Consider the following 15,820-nt stretch of genomic DNA (forward strand, 5'->3'; position numbering starts at 1 on the left):
AGCAGATTTTTGAGATGTAATCTGCTCACCTAGTTCTTTTTAGACTGCTGGATTACTATTTTTGTTGTTTCTTAACTGTGTTTTCATCAGTTCCATTGTAACTGCCCTTCTGATAGCATTGTGTTTATTTACAGTTGACTTTCTTTTTCCGAATCACCCATACGGGAAAGCCCAGCTGCTCACTCAGCACACAAGATCCCCTGACTTGGTCCTGCCTACTTCCCATCCTTCTTACCCCTGCCATCCCAACTTAGGGCACACTATTCATACCCAGGACAGCTTTTCTGCCTCAGTTTCTTCAGCTTGCTTCTGACCCTTTGTGTGGAGGCAAGCTGGCAGGTCTTCTTTGTAGGGCCATGATTCCCGACCCCACATTTGCTTTCTGGATTAGAGATATCACAGCCCCTGGTCTCTTCCCTCCACTATTCATCCTCTATTTTGTAATGGCTCATGTCCCTTACTTAGCAGAGGGGACAGTAAATGTTCTTTGAGTAAATAAAGAACACCACTTCTGGCTCCCACATAGCCTGGACTTACTAGACCCACAGACTAAAATTTAGGACCTCCTAAATCAGAAGCTGGTGCATCGCCTCTTACCTTTATGGTTTTGGTCTGGAGTCTGAGTCCATTTAAAGTGTTGATGGCTTTCTCTGCATCCTTTGGATCAATATAGTTAACAAATCCATACCCTAAACTCTGTCCTGTGGAAATATTAAAAAAAGAGAGACAGGGAGAAAGAGAGAAAGAGAGAGAGAGGGAGAGAGGGAGGGAGGAAGAGAAAGAGAGAGCTCAGTATCTTTACATAAGCAACACTTCCCACTATAGTGTAAAACCCTCCTTTGGCCTGTGATTCCTTCTAGGTTCACCCTAGATTGAAAGGTTTCGAATCCCACCAATTCTCTTTTCAGGTGTGCGCTTTGAACTCACAGGAGCTCTTACTATTTAAACTAAAAACAGTAAATGTCTTTGAATAGCCACACCTGATATACACAAGTGGCAACATAATCAGGAAAAGACAGTACCAGGGACTAGAAAGATGGCATGCACAGTTTGTTAAGAGAGATCTGCTTAGAGTCTTGGGACTTTCCCTTATAAATTGGGTCATTTACTACTCATTTCCTCCAGATCTCTTCTCTGGAGGTAACAGCACTTACCTCTGGCAAATTTTGAGAGAGTTTAGTGAGATAACATACATAAATGCCTACTAAGTATATTGCCTAGACCATAGTAGGTGCTCAACAAAGGACAGCTGTACTCTGCTTAGTCCTGTAAAATTGGGACAAGCACTTGACTCAGGAGCTGTGTCTATTGCCTTGGTCATGCCAGCCACACCCACACTCAGAGGTGTAGAAGGATCTGAGCGGCAAGAACTGGAGTCATTTTTAGTGAAGGATGCAGGCATGGCCAGAATTTAGAGCAGTTGCTACAAATCATTCTTTGCCCTCATCATTCCCAGAGCCAAAGAACAATGAAAAAAAGAAGAGCAAGGGTTTCTCTCAGAAGGAACCGAGGTGCTCCTAACACAAAGGAGAAAGCACAAATGCATTCCATAAAGAGGATTTAGCTACTTTAGGTGGAGATGATATCAACTTGTCTACAAAGAGGTAGCAAGCGACAGGGCTCCCCCCTAAGTGAAATAAAAATAATGTACTTGCGATCGTGCCACTGATTATAAATAGTCCATCAGCTCTGCCATGTGTCATCAGCCAGAAATATCATTAGGAAACTTTACATTTTCTGACATATCCTTTAAGAAACACAGAGCTTGTGGTGGCTGCAGAACCAGCTTGAACTTCTCAGGCAATGTTATTGATTTGTGGGCGGCAGCAGAGCCGAAGGGGAGGAAAATGACGGGACGTCACATGTCAGGGAAGACTGATTATATAAAGCTCTCTTTAGCCTACTGGGGCCAGGGCTGGGAGATAATACAGCAAAAAGCCTGCCACATCCCGGTGACAGCCCATTTCAGCAGCCAAAAAAATGTTTCCAACAGCTTCTGTTTTGCTGGTAAATGTCTGTGTTTGTGTTGGTTGTAGGAGGGAACCTGGGAAAACAAGTTGGGTTCTGGATCAGAAAATGGGTATCTTTTTTATTGTTACAGGACAGAAGCAAAGAGAACAGAGAGGAAAGTCAGTGACATTTGCTCATCAAATGGAAACCCCAAAGGCAACATCTTCCATTAGGACATTCCTTTGTTTCTGAAGAACAGAAAAGACAGAGACAAACTTTGCTAGGCAGGCTTGTCAGCAGCCAGTTAGTGACCTAGGAGGGAGGAGAGAGTGTGAGGCATGGGGACACTCCAGCTGTTGTGACCCTTCTCTTTTAATTTTAGCCTGTAAATTTGTTGTTGTTGTTGTTTGTGTGTGTGTGTGTGTGTGTGTGTGTGTGTGTGTGTGAGAGAGAGAGAGAGAGAGAGAGAGAGAGAGAGAGAGAGAGAGAGAGAGAGAGAGAGAGAGAGAGAGAGAGGAGAGAGTGTTGTGGATATTACAAGACCTTGACATATGTTCCCAGAAACTCTACTTTGCAAATACAAAATGCAAGAGACTAATTTCATTGGTTTAAAATATAATTTATCCTAAATTTGTCTCCACCTTATCAAGCCTAATTAAGTTCCATTTTCATCATGTAAATTTCTCAGTCATATTTATCTTGCATATATGATATTCCTATAATCATCTAAAAAATAGTCATGCATCCAGTTGAACTGCTTCTAAAGGACATTTTAAAGCAATTATGTCTATGACAAACCTGCTATAGTTCTTAGAAACTGGTTGAACGGGTCATTTTCCAGCCTAATATAATTTATATATGTTTAAAATAGAATATGAAAAAATACAAATAAACATTCACTGGTTAACTGCTAACAGTAGACCTGACTCACCTTGAAAATTTTCTGTACTCTTCATGGTGATGAAATATATGTATGGTATATGTCCCCATTATACTATCTTTCTTTATAAAATTACTCACATATTAATGGGTATCAAGATAGTTTATCAAGATAATTTATCTGTTTTAGATCTTTGCTTCTGGAGGAAGGAAAACTCAGGCGTAGGTCCCGGGAGGTTCTGAAGGTCAAGTGAGTGAAAGGATTCCAGTCCAGCAGGATGTGTGACATCAACCCTCCAGTCGGTATCATTTTCCAATTGACAGTCACCCTGGCTCCTGACTATAATTAGCTCTACCATGCTATCATCACCTGTCCCAGGTTTAGAGACTTCATTTAGCATCAAGAATAAAAATTCTTCAGGGAAAACCAAAACCCAGAACTAAGTAATTTCAAACAGGAAGATTCTCCTTGATATAAAAGAAACTGCAAACTGTAAAACACGGCCTTGAAGAAGAGGCCAGAGATGGAGGAACTTGCCTATGAATGGGAAGACAGGAGGTAATTGGGCAGCACAATGAAGCTACCTGCCGTTAGCCTAGTTCATGAACAGGCTTTCTTCACATATGCCTCCCAGTATCACAGGAGTCCAGCTACGTCTAGTAAAAATGCTTCATGGAGCTAAGCATTCTCTTTTAAAAATGCCTTGGAGAAGATTAAGTTTCGGGGCAGAAAAGATAAAAACACAAGCTACATTTTTTTTTTTTTTTAAGGAACTGTTTTAATAGTTGGGGAGAGTAAAATGAGCAAGAATTTTGAATTTTGGTGGCCATACATTGGTGGTGGGTTTTGGTTCAGCAGTTCTGTATTTAAGTGTATATGGACAAATACAGATGGAACACATTCATAAAGAATGCTAATGCTTTTTCCATGGGGACCGAGAGAGTTGTCATGCTGGGTGGGCTCATGTCTGGGGCCTGGAGCATATGTGTATATCTGCAGTCCACAGAGATAACAGTCAGATTCTTTTTTCTCCTTTTTCAAATAGTGACATCTTTTCTCTTTATCAATTGTAACAAGATTTGGGCATATAGATATAGCAATAATATTTTGAGAACAGAATATTAAACTTGATTTTTGTTCTAAATTTATGTTTACTTAGATCGAAAGTTGAACAGTCATCCAGTTTATACTTTCTAAATTATCTTTATTTAAGAAAGAAGATAGTGTGAAAGGAAGACTGTCTCCAACATTTTAGGCTACAGTATCTAGCTCTTTGATGCCCACATCTGATCAGCTTCAAGCAGTCCTGTCCAGCTGGCGGGGGAGGCATCTCCACTTACCATGCAAGGGTAGGAAGCATTCTAGGTAGTTTGGGATAGAAACTTAGAATTCAAAGTGTAGTTTCCAAGAGAAAACTGTATGCATAATAGCCAAATCTTAAAGCACTTCCATGTATTTTGGCTTAAACAGGTTCTTGTTTTGAAAAAGCTGTTCTCTTGAATCTGAACCTGAATACTTCTGTTTTGATAAAGCATGGGCATTTGCACACACACAGAAAGAATACTTCCTCTTGCTATGTGTCCTCCTACTATGATAGGAAACATTTCTATTTGGCTATAGGTTGTGGATCAAACCTCTCCCTTTAGGAACCAAACATTCCTTTTTGAGAGAATTAGTGTATGAAAGATTATATCCCTGAACACAGCAGGTCCTTGGCAAGTGTTTAAGCAGTACAAGAATCACTGTGTGCACTTGTACTAACCCTACGTGTTTGTATGTTTGGAGGAAGAGGCAAGGAGGAAATAACTGGGGGATTAAGTTTGTATTCATGAGGAAGGAGAGACTGACAACACCCAGCCAGGCACTGGGAACTCACTGGGTGAAGTGGGGTCTCCTCAAACACAGATCAAGTGAGTGACGCAAGTTGCCCCAGCCCAAGTCCACAGTGCTTCTGAGTGTACAAAGTGCTCTCCCAACTATTCTCTATTACATTTGATTTTCACACCAACTATATGTGAAGAGAGAAAAACATCACTTTACAGAAATGAGGGAATTGAAGGTCAGAGAAAATTGCAATTTTCCCCAACATCATAAAACTGAATTGCAATCTAGATCCGAGTAGGCTTTTGCTTGTTTGTTTTAATGTGTAGGGTAAGATACTGGACGATTTAGGCTTGGTGGGTCACAGTCCTTGTCACAACAACCATGCTATTGTGTGTCAGTCAGAGACTCTATTTGAACAAAGAGTGGCTGTGGTCTACTATAACTTTATCTAGAAAAAGACAGTGGCCAAACTTGGCTCTTGGACTGTAAGTTGCCGATCTTTTGGTTCTGAATCTTGTTTGCCATTGCCATAAAGTAAGATGTTACTAACAACTGAGGCTTTTTTCTTTTTTTGGACGCATTTCAGAAAAAGTAAATTGTTTTATGTAGTTTGTGTTAAGCATTTTTTATTGCATTCAAGCTCTAGAAACTGTCCAAGCACAGCTCATAAAAATGCCTTATTTTCTCCCAACTTTGCCTGCTCTTTGGGGTCCTAGGATTATTCTGACCTCACGGCTGACAGCAGCAGCAGCAGAACTGCTGGAAGGAGCCTCAGCATTTCTGCACTGCCAACTTGCACACTTTGCTCTTTCCCTGTGAGAACCAGCCTTCTCCAGAAACCTCACACCGACTCATCTCATCTGCAGAGCCCCTGAGGGGGCAGCCAGATGGGCAGTTGCTGTTGATAAAAACTTGTGAGTTGAGTAAGGGATTTTCATGACCATCAGAACCCCTAGCTCAAGCTGAAATCCTGGTTTCAAAGCATGTGACAAAGTCCCCAGTTGCCTCAAGATCTCCTGCTTGGCGATAATTCACACACCAGGTTAACAGCATTCAACTCCAAATCTCAGGATGCCCCCACTGCCAGTTCTGAGATGTCTTTCCCAGAGTCTGTCTGAACATACCCAAAAGAGAGGCAGGGAGCGTGTGCCTGCTACTGCATGTATCAACCTGTGTGTGGATCACAGCCACACTTGCTGTATAACCTTGGCTAAGTCATTTAAACTTCCTCAGCCTGTTCCCTTGTCTGGAAAAAGAGAGATAATCCTCTAATCCTCATAATCAAAGGATCACTGTGAGGATTATATGAACATGGGGACTAATAGCTGCCATAATTTATTCAGTGACACTTTGTGCCAGGTACTGTGCTAAGTGGCTTATTCACGTTACCTCATTTAATCCCACGTGAAATGGGCATCATTGAGCCCATGGTACACATATGGAAAAATGAGAAGTAAGACGTGGTAAAATAACCTGTCCAAAGTCAAGGAGCTGGTAGGCTCTCGGGCTAGTCCTAAATGAACCCTTTTAGCGACACTCCAGATCACGCATTCTCTCCACAGCAGCTGGCCGCAGCTCAAGTACCTAGAAGGGTCTGGCATCTGGTAAGTCTCGAGGGGGCACATTTGCTCTCACTAGGGTTCTAACACTGACGGGGTTCCACAAAGTCCTGAAACTGTGGCTGTCTTCCCTCGGGGTTCCACAAAGTCCTGAAACTGTGGCTGTCTTCCCTCCATCCATTCTCAGGGGTTTAACAGTGTTGGTTAGCCTGAAGCTCAGCTTTTCTATTGAAAACCCAGTGGTTTTCCCAACAACTCAGAGGATTTCTTTCTTTTTTCTTTTCTTTTCTTTTTTTTTTTTTGGTAGTTGACAGAGTTGCCTTAGACTAAGCATTGTTGCTATTTCAAGCACAGTCCCTATGGCAGCCTCACTGGCATCATCTAGAGTCTGTGAGAAATGCAGATCCTCAGGTCCCATCCCAGAACTCCTGAATCAGCACCTGCTTCTCAACATGATCCTTGAGGGGCTCAAATGCTCATTGAAGAAGAGACTCAATGTCAAGATGGATTAGATGTGGGTCTCATTCTTAGTTTCGAATACTGTTATATGACCTTGGCTATGTGTAATTAACCTCCCTGTGCCTTGGTCTCAGGGAAAACCACACATCTAATAAATGGGAACAAGGAAGGCAAGCTCCTGTGAGAGAATTCTCAAGGGTTTTTTTTTTTTTTTTTTTCTGAGACAGGGTTTCTCTGTGTAACTTTGCGCCTTTCCTGGAACTCACTCTGTAGCCCAGGCTGGCCTTGAACTCACAGAGATCCTCCTGCCTCTGCCCCCCCCAGTCCTGGGATTAAAGGCGTGTGCCACCACTGCCCGGCGAGAGAATTCTCAAGTTTTCTTAATATATACTATTTCTTTTTATCCCTAAACTTTGTATTCTTATTTTGACTCTGTTTTGGTATTCTGATTTTGAAGATAGCACTAATATTCCTTTCTTCAAGGGGCTAGTAAGAGATTTATATGTGACAATTCATATAAAGTGTCTGGCCTTTAACAGACACTTAGTAGGTATTATGTCTTTCTTCTCGCACACCCTGTTAGGTGTTACTTCTCACTGGTGAGTAGGTGACATTATCTCCTCCATGATGCTCTAACCTCCCCAAAGGTGGAGAATGATTCTGATGCTTGTCTTTTACACCAGAACAAACAATATGCAATAAGTACACAAATTCACATGGAACAGGCACTTTGCCACAAGCTGGACACTGTGGGTGGACCCTGAGATGTTCCTGGCTTTAGGATGCTCCTTACGTGAAGTCAAATACAAGTCTAAGAACCAATGATATCCCAGAGTAAACAAAGCTGTACATTGGACACTAATTCTGACTAAGCAGAGCAGGGAAGGACTCCTGAAGAAAGAGGCACCCAGAGGAGCTTTGTATAAAGGGTAGCATTTGAGAGGGTTTACCCACCAAAGTGATGATATCCCAACTTGAGGACTGAATCCCAAACCCAAACTTATTCTGAAGGCATTTACTGGGCACCTGTTTTGTGTCAGGTATAGTTATGTTCCCTGGAAACATAGAAGAGATCAACGACAAACCTCTGTTTCTGCCATTATTGAATCTATTCTGACTGAGAGCTGGGAAGGCAGCTGAGACAGACAGACAGAACGGAAAGTTGTGAGACAGTGGTGAATCCTGGGGAGAAATAAGGCAGAGAAAAGGTACAGCAGGCCTGGGATGTGGCTGCAATTTTTTTTTTTTTTTTTTTTTTTTTTTGTTGTTGTTTTTCGAGACAGGGTTTCTCTATGTAGCTTTGCGCCTTTCCTGGGACTCACTTGGTAGTCCAGGCTGGCCTCGAACTCACAGAGATCCGCCTGGCTCTGCCTCCCAAGTGCTGGGATTAAAGGCGTGCGCCACCACCGCCCGGCAGCTGCAAATTTTTTATTGGGATGGTCAGGGAAGGCCTCACTACTCAGAGGCCGTAAAGACGGAGACGAGAGAAAAGCCTTAGACAGTTACCGGGATCTATCTGAGGGAAGGGCAGTCTAAGCAGAGGGGAGACTCATGTTCAAAGGTTCAGAAGCAGGAATGCACTCTGTGTTGGAGGTACCACAGGAGTGCAGGTGGTTCATCTCACACTTGTCAAATGACTGAAAACAGGAGCAGGCATGGCAGTTTCTGCTGCCCACAGAGACAAGTAAAACCACGCTGGCCTTCCCCTCACACTGACACTCCCTTTCAAAACCACCTCTCCGAAAAACAAAACAAAACAAACACAAAAACAAAAACAAAACCCACCTTTCCTGTGTGTGCATGCTTGTGTGTGTGTGGGTGCGTGTGTTTGTGAGCAGGCTCATAAAATTCTTCATGTCGCTCCTTAAGTGCCATCCATTATTTATTTATCTGTATTTTAGATAGGGTCTCTTACTGGCTTGAAACTCTTAGTAGGCCAGGCTGGCTCATCAGTAAGCCCCAGGGATCCACCTGTCTCTACCTCCCCAGCGCTGGGGTTACAAGTGCATGCTGCTGTTCCTGGCTGTGGTTTATTTATTTATTTATTTATTTATTTATTTATTTTACATAGATTCTGGTGATCAAATTCAGGGCCTTGTGCTTGTAAGTCAAGCACTTTGTTACTTGAGCTATCTTCTGAGCCCTCCAAACTACCACTTAATGAGTATCTCTGTCCCCTATTAGACTGGGAACAACTTGTGACCAAGCTGATGTCTCATTTGTCTCTGTCTCTGTCTCCTCAAAGGGTTCTGGCATTGTTGGTTAGCCAGGAATCATTTGTTGAGTGAATGTATGACTGAGTGTTTTCTATTGTCATGAGTATTTACTTCCTCTTGACCACTTTCAGTCTCCCACACACCAAGGAGAAAGGGGAAGGAAGAGTAGCAGAATCTCCCCATGCCTGGAGGAAGTTGGTGAGAGGTCAGATTCCATAAGCTACCCCCAGAAAACCTGTGGCTATTTATCCCATAGCAGAAAAGACTCCAGGGATACTCCAGTACCTCACACTTGAAGGTCAGTCATGGAAAGCCATGGGTACACTTGCTGTGGGGGGTTGTTTGCTTTAGCTTGATAATAAAGAACTTTCAAAGAATGATTTTATAAGGATGTAGGGTGTGTTGCGAAGTGTTAATAACCAGAACTGTGCACACAGGGGCAAACCCGCCCCTTACCAAGTGTAGCTAGGAGCAGTCAGCAAGACTGGCCCACAAGATCCCTTCTATTAGAAGGATTCGAAGGTTCTAAGTTACGTTTATCTCTGTCCCAATGCCCACAACAGCTTTAGTTTGCCCTGATTTCTAAGGGAAGAAATAGGGGCTATGTATTGAACATCGACTGTGAGGCCAACTGCTTAACTTACTTTATTCCTCAAACCTTTGCAATTCTCTGAAGCAGGCATTTCCAAGCCAGGCTATGTGTCTAGAGACTAGCAGCAGCACCCTTCTGACTCTAGAGCCAGTGGACTCTCTGCTGGGTCTGGGTTCTTGAGCACGTGCTGTTTGGCACACTAACCACCTGCCCTGACTTACCACCGTGTGCCTGAGAAACCTAGGTTTTACAGCGCTATCTCCAAGTTTTCACTCTTTCTATTAGTTCCAGTCTCCCATTTCAGTTGTGTGTGTCCAAGGGGATCAAAGAGGATTATAGGTCACCATTTTGGGAAAAGACTGTCATACCCATAATCTTAAAATCTATAGACGCAGGAAACGAGGACCAAAGAAGAAGCCAGGGCTTGTTCTGGGCTTGTTCTCCAGCAGGAGTGTCAGGCCAGTGAATTAACAATGACAGCTGAGTACGGTTTGGTGCCGTAATATTGAGAAGGAGAGAGCATCTTTGGAAGGATGGGATACTTGAATGAGACTGATTTGAAAAGATTGATTAGAAGCATCCAGGTTAGAGGCAGAGAAGGACACTGGAAGAAGGGGACAGTATAAGCACCTGTCTCTCAAGGGGAAAGACCTTCCACTACGTTTGTAGCCAGCACATCCCAAGGTCACTGGTTGTTATCGCCTTGTGCTGTCACTACTGTTTCTAAGTTGAATTCATCCTCAGAGGCAGATGTGAGATCTCCGTAGACCTTTGCAGAGAGCCAAGAGTCATTCAGGAATATGAAATCTTGAGAGTGTCTGTTTTCTGTAAACACAGTTGAAAATGTAAGATCCAACCATCCTTATTCTGAATTCTGAAAGTATTTAACATCACCTTAAGCCAGCCTGTGGTTATTTCTAGAGGCTACATTGTGGATTCATAAGTAGGTGTCATTTCTATAATTATGTGGCACCAGGACAATAAGTAAAGTGCTTGGCCCACAGTAAGCATTTAATGTATGCTTATTGAACTGAATACATTCCTCAATGGACTGGAAAGCTCCTTAAGGGTGAGGACATGGGGCTGGTTAATGTTAGTAAGGCCAATGTCTGGTACATAGTAGACTGTTAGTAGATTTCTGCTTAACAGATTAAATAAATGAATCCAATAAGTGAATGAATAGTACTAAAAATTTATCATTTGAGTGCCACTCACTATACCAACTGTTTTTTTTTTTTAACTTCACCTACTTCTTAAAATAGCCCTATAATGCAAGTGTTGTCAACTATCATTTAAAATCAAGGGCACCAGTACCCAGGCCCAGAGCCTCAAATTGGTCCATCTAATGCCAAACCCCTCAATGGTTTTTACTAGAGCTTCTGGCTTGCAGAGATTGTATCATACAGATGTGAAATGTGATGCCCCCACTGTTCATGTAAGGCATATGGGGACCCACAGAACATAGATGCCCATTTCTAGCAGCTCCCCAGAGAGAAATGCACATTATACAATAAGAAAAGCCAAGCAATTCATTTCTCAAAAGAGATCTATTTTCACTCCCTTTGGTTTGTCCTATGAAATAACTTGCTCCAAGTGACAGCTCTTCAAATATAAATTTCAATAATAAACTTCAACAAATGAAAAACCGAGCCAATCCGAGTCCTATTTTTCTTCTGTTGTGCAAGAAAGAATAGAAATTCGTAGGATGAAAAGCTAGTATCAAGTGCTTGGTTAAAAAAGGGCTGAAAGGGAAAAATATTCTGGGTAATGTACTGAGGACAATAGAAGCCTCAGTGACAACCACCTTACCTTCAGCATTTATTGTACTAAAAAGAAGGAGTGTTCAGACTGATGACCCTGGGGCAATGAAAGATTCTTAATCAAAGCCACGTTAAATTAAATTATGCTCAGAATATTCTTACATGACAGGAAAGAATAGTCATACATTTAAAAATATTTTTAATAGGCTTGAAACAAAAAGAGGAGGATTTTGGCAAACTCCCAGGTAGCCATAAAAATGATCCAGAATTCTTAATTCTTGGCTGGTTTATTCTCAAGTGAAACAAAGGTCTGGATGTCATATAGACAAGACTTTCCACCCAGAGTGGATGCAAACCCACAGGTGATTTTAGAAGTGCTACAGATGTTAAAGACAATGGTTTAGCAACAAAAGAAGAAGAGGCAGAAAAACCTATCAGATTAATACTAATTGTGTGCTCTGTAATTAGCCTTTGGGCCAAATGAAACTGTGGGTGAAAAGAACTGCTGAATTCAATGCTAAGACAATGACTTTCAAAACTCCCTCATCGGACAACATCCCTATAAAGGGCATGTGGAAGAAGCTACTGATGTCATGTTGAAATTTAGATTAAATGAGATAGATTATGTGAGAGGGCTTGGCACAAAGTAATGCTTCATAAATATTAGCTGAATACAAATCTATTGGAACAGACAAAACAAAGTGTTTTGTTCTCACTGAAGGAGATGAGATAAATGTCTTTACAGAGATAAGTCAGGATGTTAAATATTAGCGGGGGCAGGACCTTGGAAGCCTCTGTCAGTGTACCCTTTCTGCAATAAAGGCTTGGGCTTCTCTGGCCTTGAATCTACCAGTAACAGCCCTGTGAATGTGAAGACAAGCTCTCCTATTCTCACCATGGAAGAGTTCATTGTCAGGAAGGAACTAGGCATGATGTCCATTTTTGTGGTCTGACAGCTGAGTTTGACTATAACAAATCTTTTAAAAGACAGGAATTCCTTAAATTCTTAAAAGAAACAGAAGCATATTTGTCTCACAAAACAACCACCACCACAATATTTAGCTTGCAAGGGTGAGAGACTGAGGTAAGAGAACACCCAAGGACAGAAGCACTTCCACAGAAATAGGTCTGTACGGTAGGGAAGAGAAAGGAAAGCCACCTTAGGCCCTGTGAAATGAATGTCAGAGGATGGCCAATCCAAGCAAAGAATGAGCACCCCCATGATACCGAGTCAAATACCTAGTAGACATGAAAATGAAGGAGTGCCTAGGAATATGCAAGAATGGCAAGCTTCAAACATCTCCTAATGGCTCAGATCTTTAGGCAATGGGAAATGAAATGACATTTTAATAATCTGGTGGCCAAGTGAACCTATGGCTGACTCATGCCCAGAGCACACTCAACGGTGTTCAACAACTTTCCAAAATGCACAGTGTGTGAAGGGACTGTGCTGGTCCCGTCGAGAAGGATTCATCTGGTACCACTTTCTGTTTCTCCTAGGAGCAGGTGAGTCTCCACCAGCACACCAAGACCTCTTGCTTACCCATCTATCACACCAGGGCAGTCCCACATATTCTACCACCCCTTCCAAGTCCCATAATGCATGTTAGCACAGTGCAGAGAAGAGGGGTTAAAAGATGCCTTTACATCTGTTCACTTAAGTTTCCCAAACTTGTGTTTTATAACAGAACCCCCCTCCAAGAAACACACTGCGGATGAAACAATTTTGGGAAAGACTGTTTGATGGGATTCCTAAGTGAACATTATTCTCTGAAACAGGCCTGATCAGTGTCTCAGGACACAGTGAGGTGGTTCTCAATGCTGAGATACTGCTTCTGAGATCACAGGGATACATACTTCCAAAGTTTCTTTTCCCTTGCCACTGTCTGTGAGTCTGTTTCTCAGAAGACCATACCATCTTGCTTCTAAGACCAGCTATATACAGCATAGAGCTGTAGAGGGGAGGGAGTCAGACATCCAAAGATACATTTTCATGTTGGTATAACTTGGTTCTAATGCAATGAGCTACACACACACACACACACACACACACACACACACACACACACACACAGATGGGGAGATATGGGGGTTGGAAATCTATACTTACATCTGACCCCAGGAGGTGATTAGTGTAGAAGATAAAATAGAGGTTTTGGAGTCAAACATACATGGTTCAACTTTGCCATGCTACTTAGAAGACACATGATTTTGAATGAATTACCTAACCTTTTTTTGAACACATTTTCTCATATGCAAAAATAGAGATAATAATAATATAATACCTCATAGAATTGATATAAGAATGATATTACTATATGCCAGGTGATTTTCTGTGTATTTTACCCATACTAATATAATAATCCTATGAATGTTCCTATTTTAGAAATGAGGAAACAGAGGAACAGAGGGTGAGAATACCTGTAGCACAGCTAGTGAGTAGGAAGACTGGGGTGTATTGTGGGAAGTCTAGCTCTTAATCACTAGGTTTCTGCCTAGCACAGTGCTAGATTCTAGGAAGTCCGTGATGTGATACTCCTCTGGAAGACACAGACCACCCTCTACACCTCCCTTCCTCCTGGCTTTAAGAATCTGTTGGTTTTGTTATTAGTTTATTACATGGTGCAGTTCAAGTGGGCAGGATGCACCAGCTTGACAAACAAAAGGATCCTGTGTGGCTGCTCAAGGAAGAGAAGAACAAATTCAACACTGAGAAATGTTAGTTCAGTTTGAATGATGACTCACTGCCGCTATTTTCACAAACAGCTTGCTAATTAAACTTTCTTATGAACTCGGCTAACCAATTTTTCCAATGCATGGAGGAAAAATCATTCATTATAGACCGGAATCCAAAATCTAATATTAACAGCACAAGTAGGATCTGTGGCAATGTAATTTGATCAGCTCGAGCATTAATAACAGTTAGACACTGATGTCTGAGAGAGTTAATCAGCTTTTGCTGAGATGCTTGTAGATAACTGAACCAAACATCTGGAAGGCAGACTAGAAAGCAAAGCTGGCTTATCACAGGGTGTTGACACCTTCCTCTTATAAATCCCCTGCTCACAGCCCCCTGTCTTCAGAGTGACCACAGCAATATCCTGAACTGGTATCACTTCAACAGCTTGCCCAATCTCACAACAGTCAGATGGCGGGAAGTACTATTAACTCCCTTCACGTAAGCACCTAAGGCACAGAATGTCCAGATACACAGAAAGTCCTGCAGCCGATGCTGGAGTAAGACGTTGGTAGATGCTTCTATTTTATCACACTGGCCTAATTATTCAAAAAGAAAAAAATATATAGTGTGTTTATGTATGCACACATGTGTAGATATTCATGTGTGTGGAGGTATGAGGATAAGCTTGACATCATTTTTCATGCATTATCTTTTTTTTTTTTTTGAGGCAGATCCTTTCACTGGCCTGAAACCTTGACTAGTAGGCTGGGCTGGTGGCTAGTAAGCCCCAGGGATCTGGATCTGCCTGTCTCTGCCTCTTCAGCACTAGGATTATAAGAACATGCTACCATGCCTGTTTTTTTTTTTAATCTATGTATCTGTCTATGTGTCTGTCTATCTATCTATCTATCTATCTATCTATCTATCTATCTATCTATCATCTATCTATCTATCTATCTATCTATCTATCTATCTATCTATCTATCACCATGTGTTCTGTGAGTCTAACTCAGGTCCTTGCAAGTACTTAATTGACTGAGCTGTTTCTCCAGCCCTTAAAGTGGTCTAATTTTTAAACCAATCTTAAAATTTATCCTGCTGTTTTCAAATATTGAACTAAAGGCTTTCGCTCACAGTCTTCTAAAACCACCAAAGCTGTCATGTGTTATTGCTGCAAAATGCTTTCACATGTGTCACCGAGTTTGAAGCCACAAGCACTACCAGAATAAAGTAGGAGAAAGGGTTTTCCTCTTTCCTGGATCCTGAGGAAGCGGTAATCTGAAGGGGCAGTAAAACAACCTGTGCAATGTCACTGCTCATCTATTGAATGTGTGTGTGTGTGTGTGTGTGTGTGTGTGTGAAGGCTGAGTCAACCCATGCAATGTCACTGCTCATCTATTGAGTGTGTGTGTGTGTGTGTGTGTGTGTGTGTGTGTGTGTGTGTGTGTGAAGGCATTACTGAATTTGATTTCCATTTGGGATGGTTTGATGTGCTGTTTGGTATTCTGAGCAGAAAGTGTCTGGCATCTGTGGGTATGTTTGGGAATGTGGAGCTCTCGGGTAGGGCTCTTCCTCTTTGTACTTACTCATGGCAGCTATCTCCTTATCAGGGCTGCACTGATTGGGAAAGGCACTGGAAGGAACAAAGGTAGATAAGATAGCTCTTCTTTCACATCAGTACCAAGACATGAGAATGGCATTAGAGATTCCTGTTTGTGATCCAGACTGGGGTTCTGTCCAGAACCACGGAAGCCCTCACCAAAAAGATGGAAGCCATGGACTAAATGAAGTCCTGTGTGTTCAACCTTGAGAACTACAGGGAGGGAGGAGCCTGCAGAGACTCAGGTCAGCACTTCATTGAAGGGCAGCAGGCAAGGAAGGCTTGCTTTGGAGCCATTCC

The 15,820-nt window shown here is 42.1% G+C and overlaps 1 protein-coding gene across 6 annotated transcripts in view; it reads right to left on the reverse strand.

Moving 5' to 3' along the window:
* The window catches only part of Elavl4 (ELAV like RNA binding protein 4), an 83,555-nt gene that overhangs the window by 19,374 nt on the left and 48,361 nt on the right, over nucleotides 1-15,820 (reverse strand). For all 6 annotated transcript variants that reach the window (XM_059256036.1, XM_059256038.1, XM_059256040.1 and 3 more), the window contains one exon: nucleotides 598-701. In XM_059256036.1, coding sequence (XP_059112019.1) covers nucleotides 598-701 — 104 coding nt within the window. The remainder of the gene's footprint in view (nucleotides 1-597; nucleotides 702-15,820) is intronic.

Source organism: Peromyscus eremicus, chromosome 2 (genome assembly GCF_949786415.1).
Source record: "Peromyscus eremicus chromosome 2, PerEre_H2_v1, whole genome shotgun sequence".
Taxonomy (NCBI): Eukaryota; Metazoa; Chordata; class Mammalia; order Rodentia; family Cricetidae; genus Peromyscus; species Peromyscus eremicus.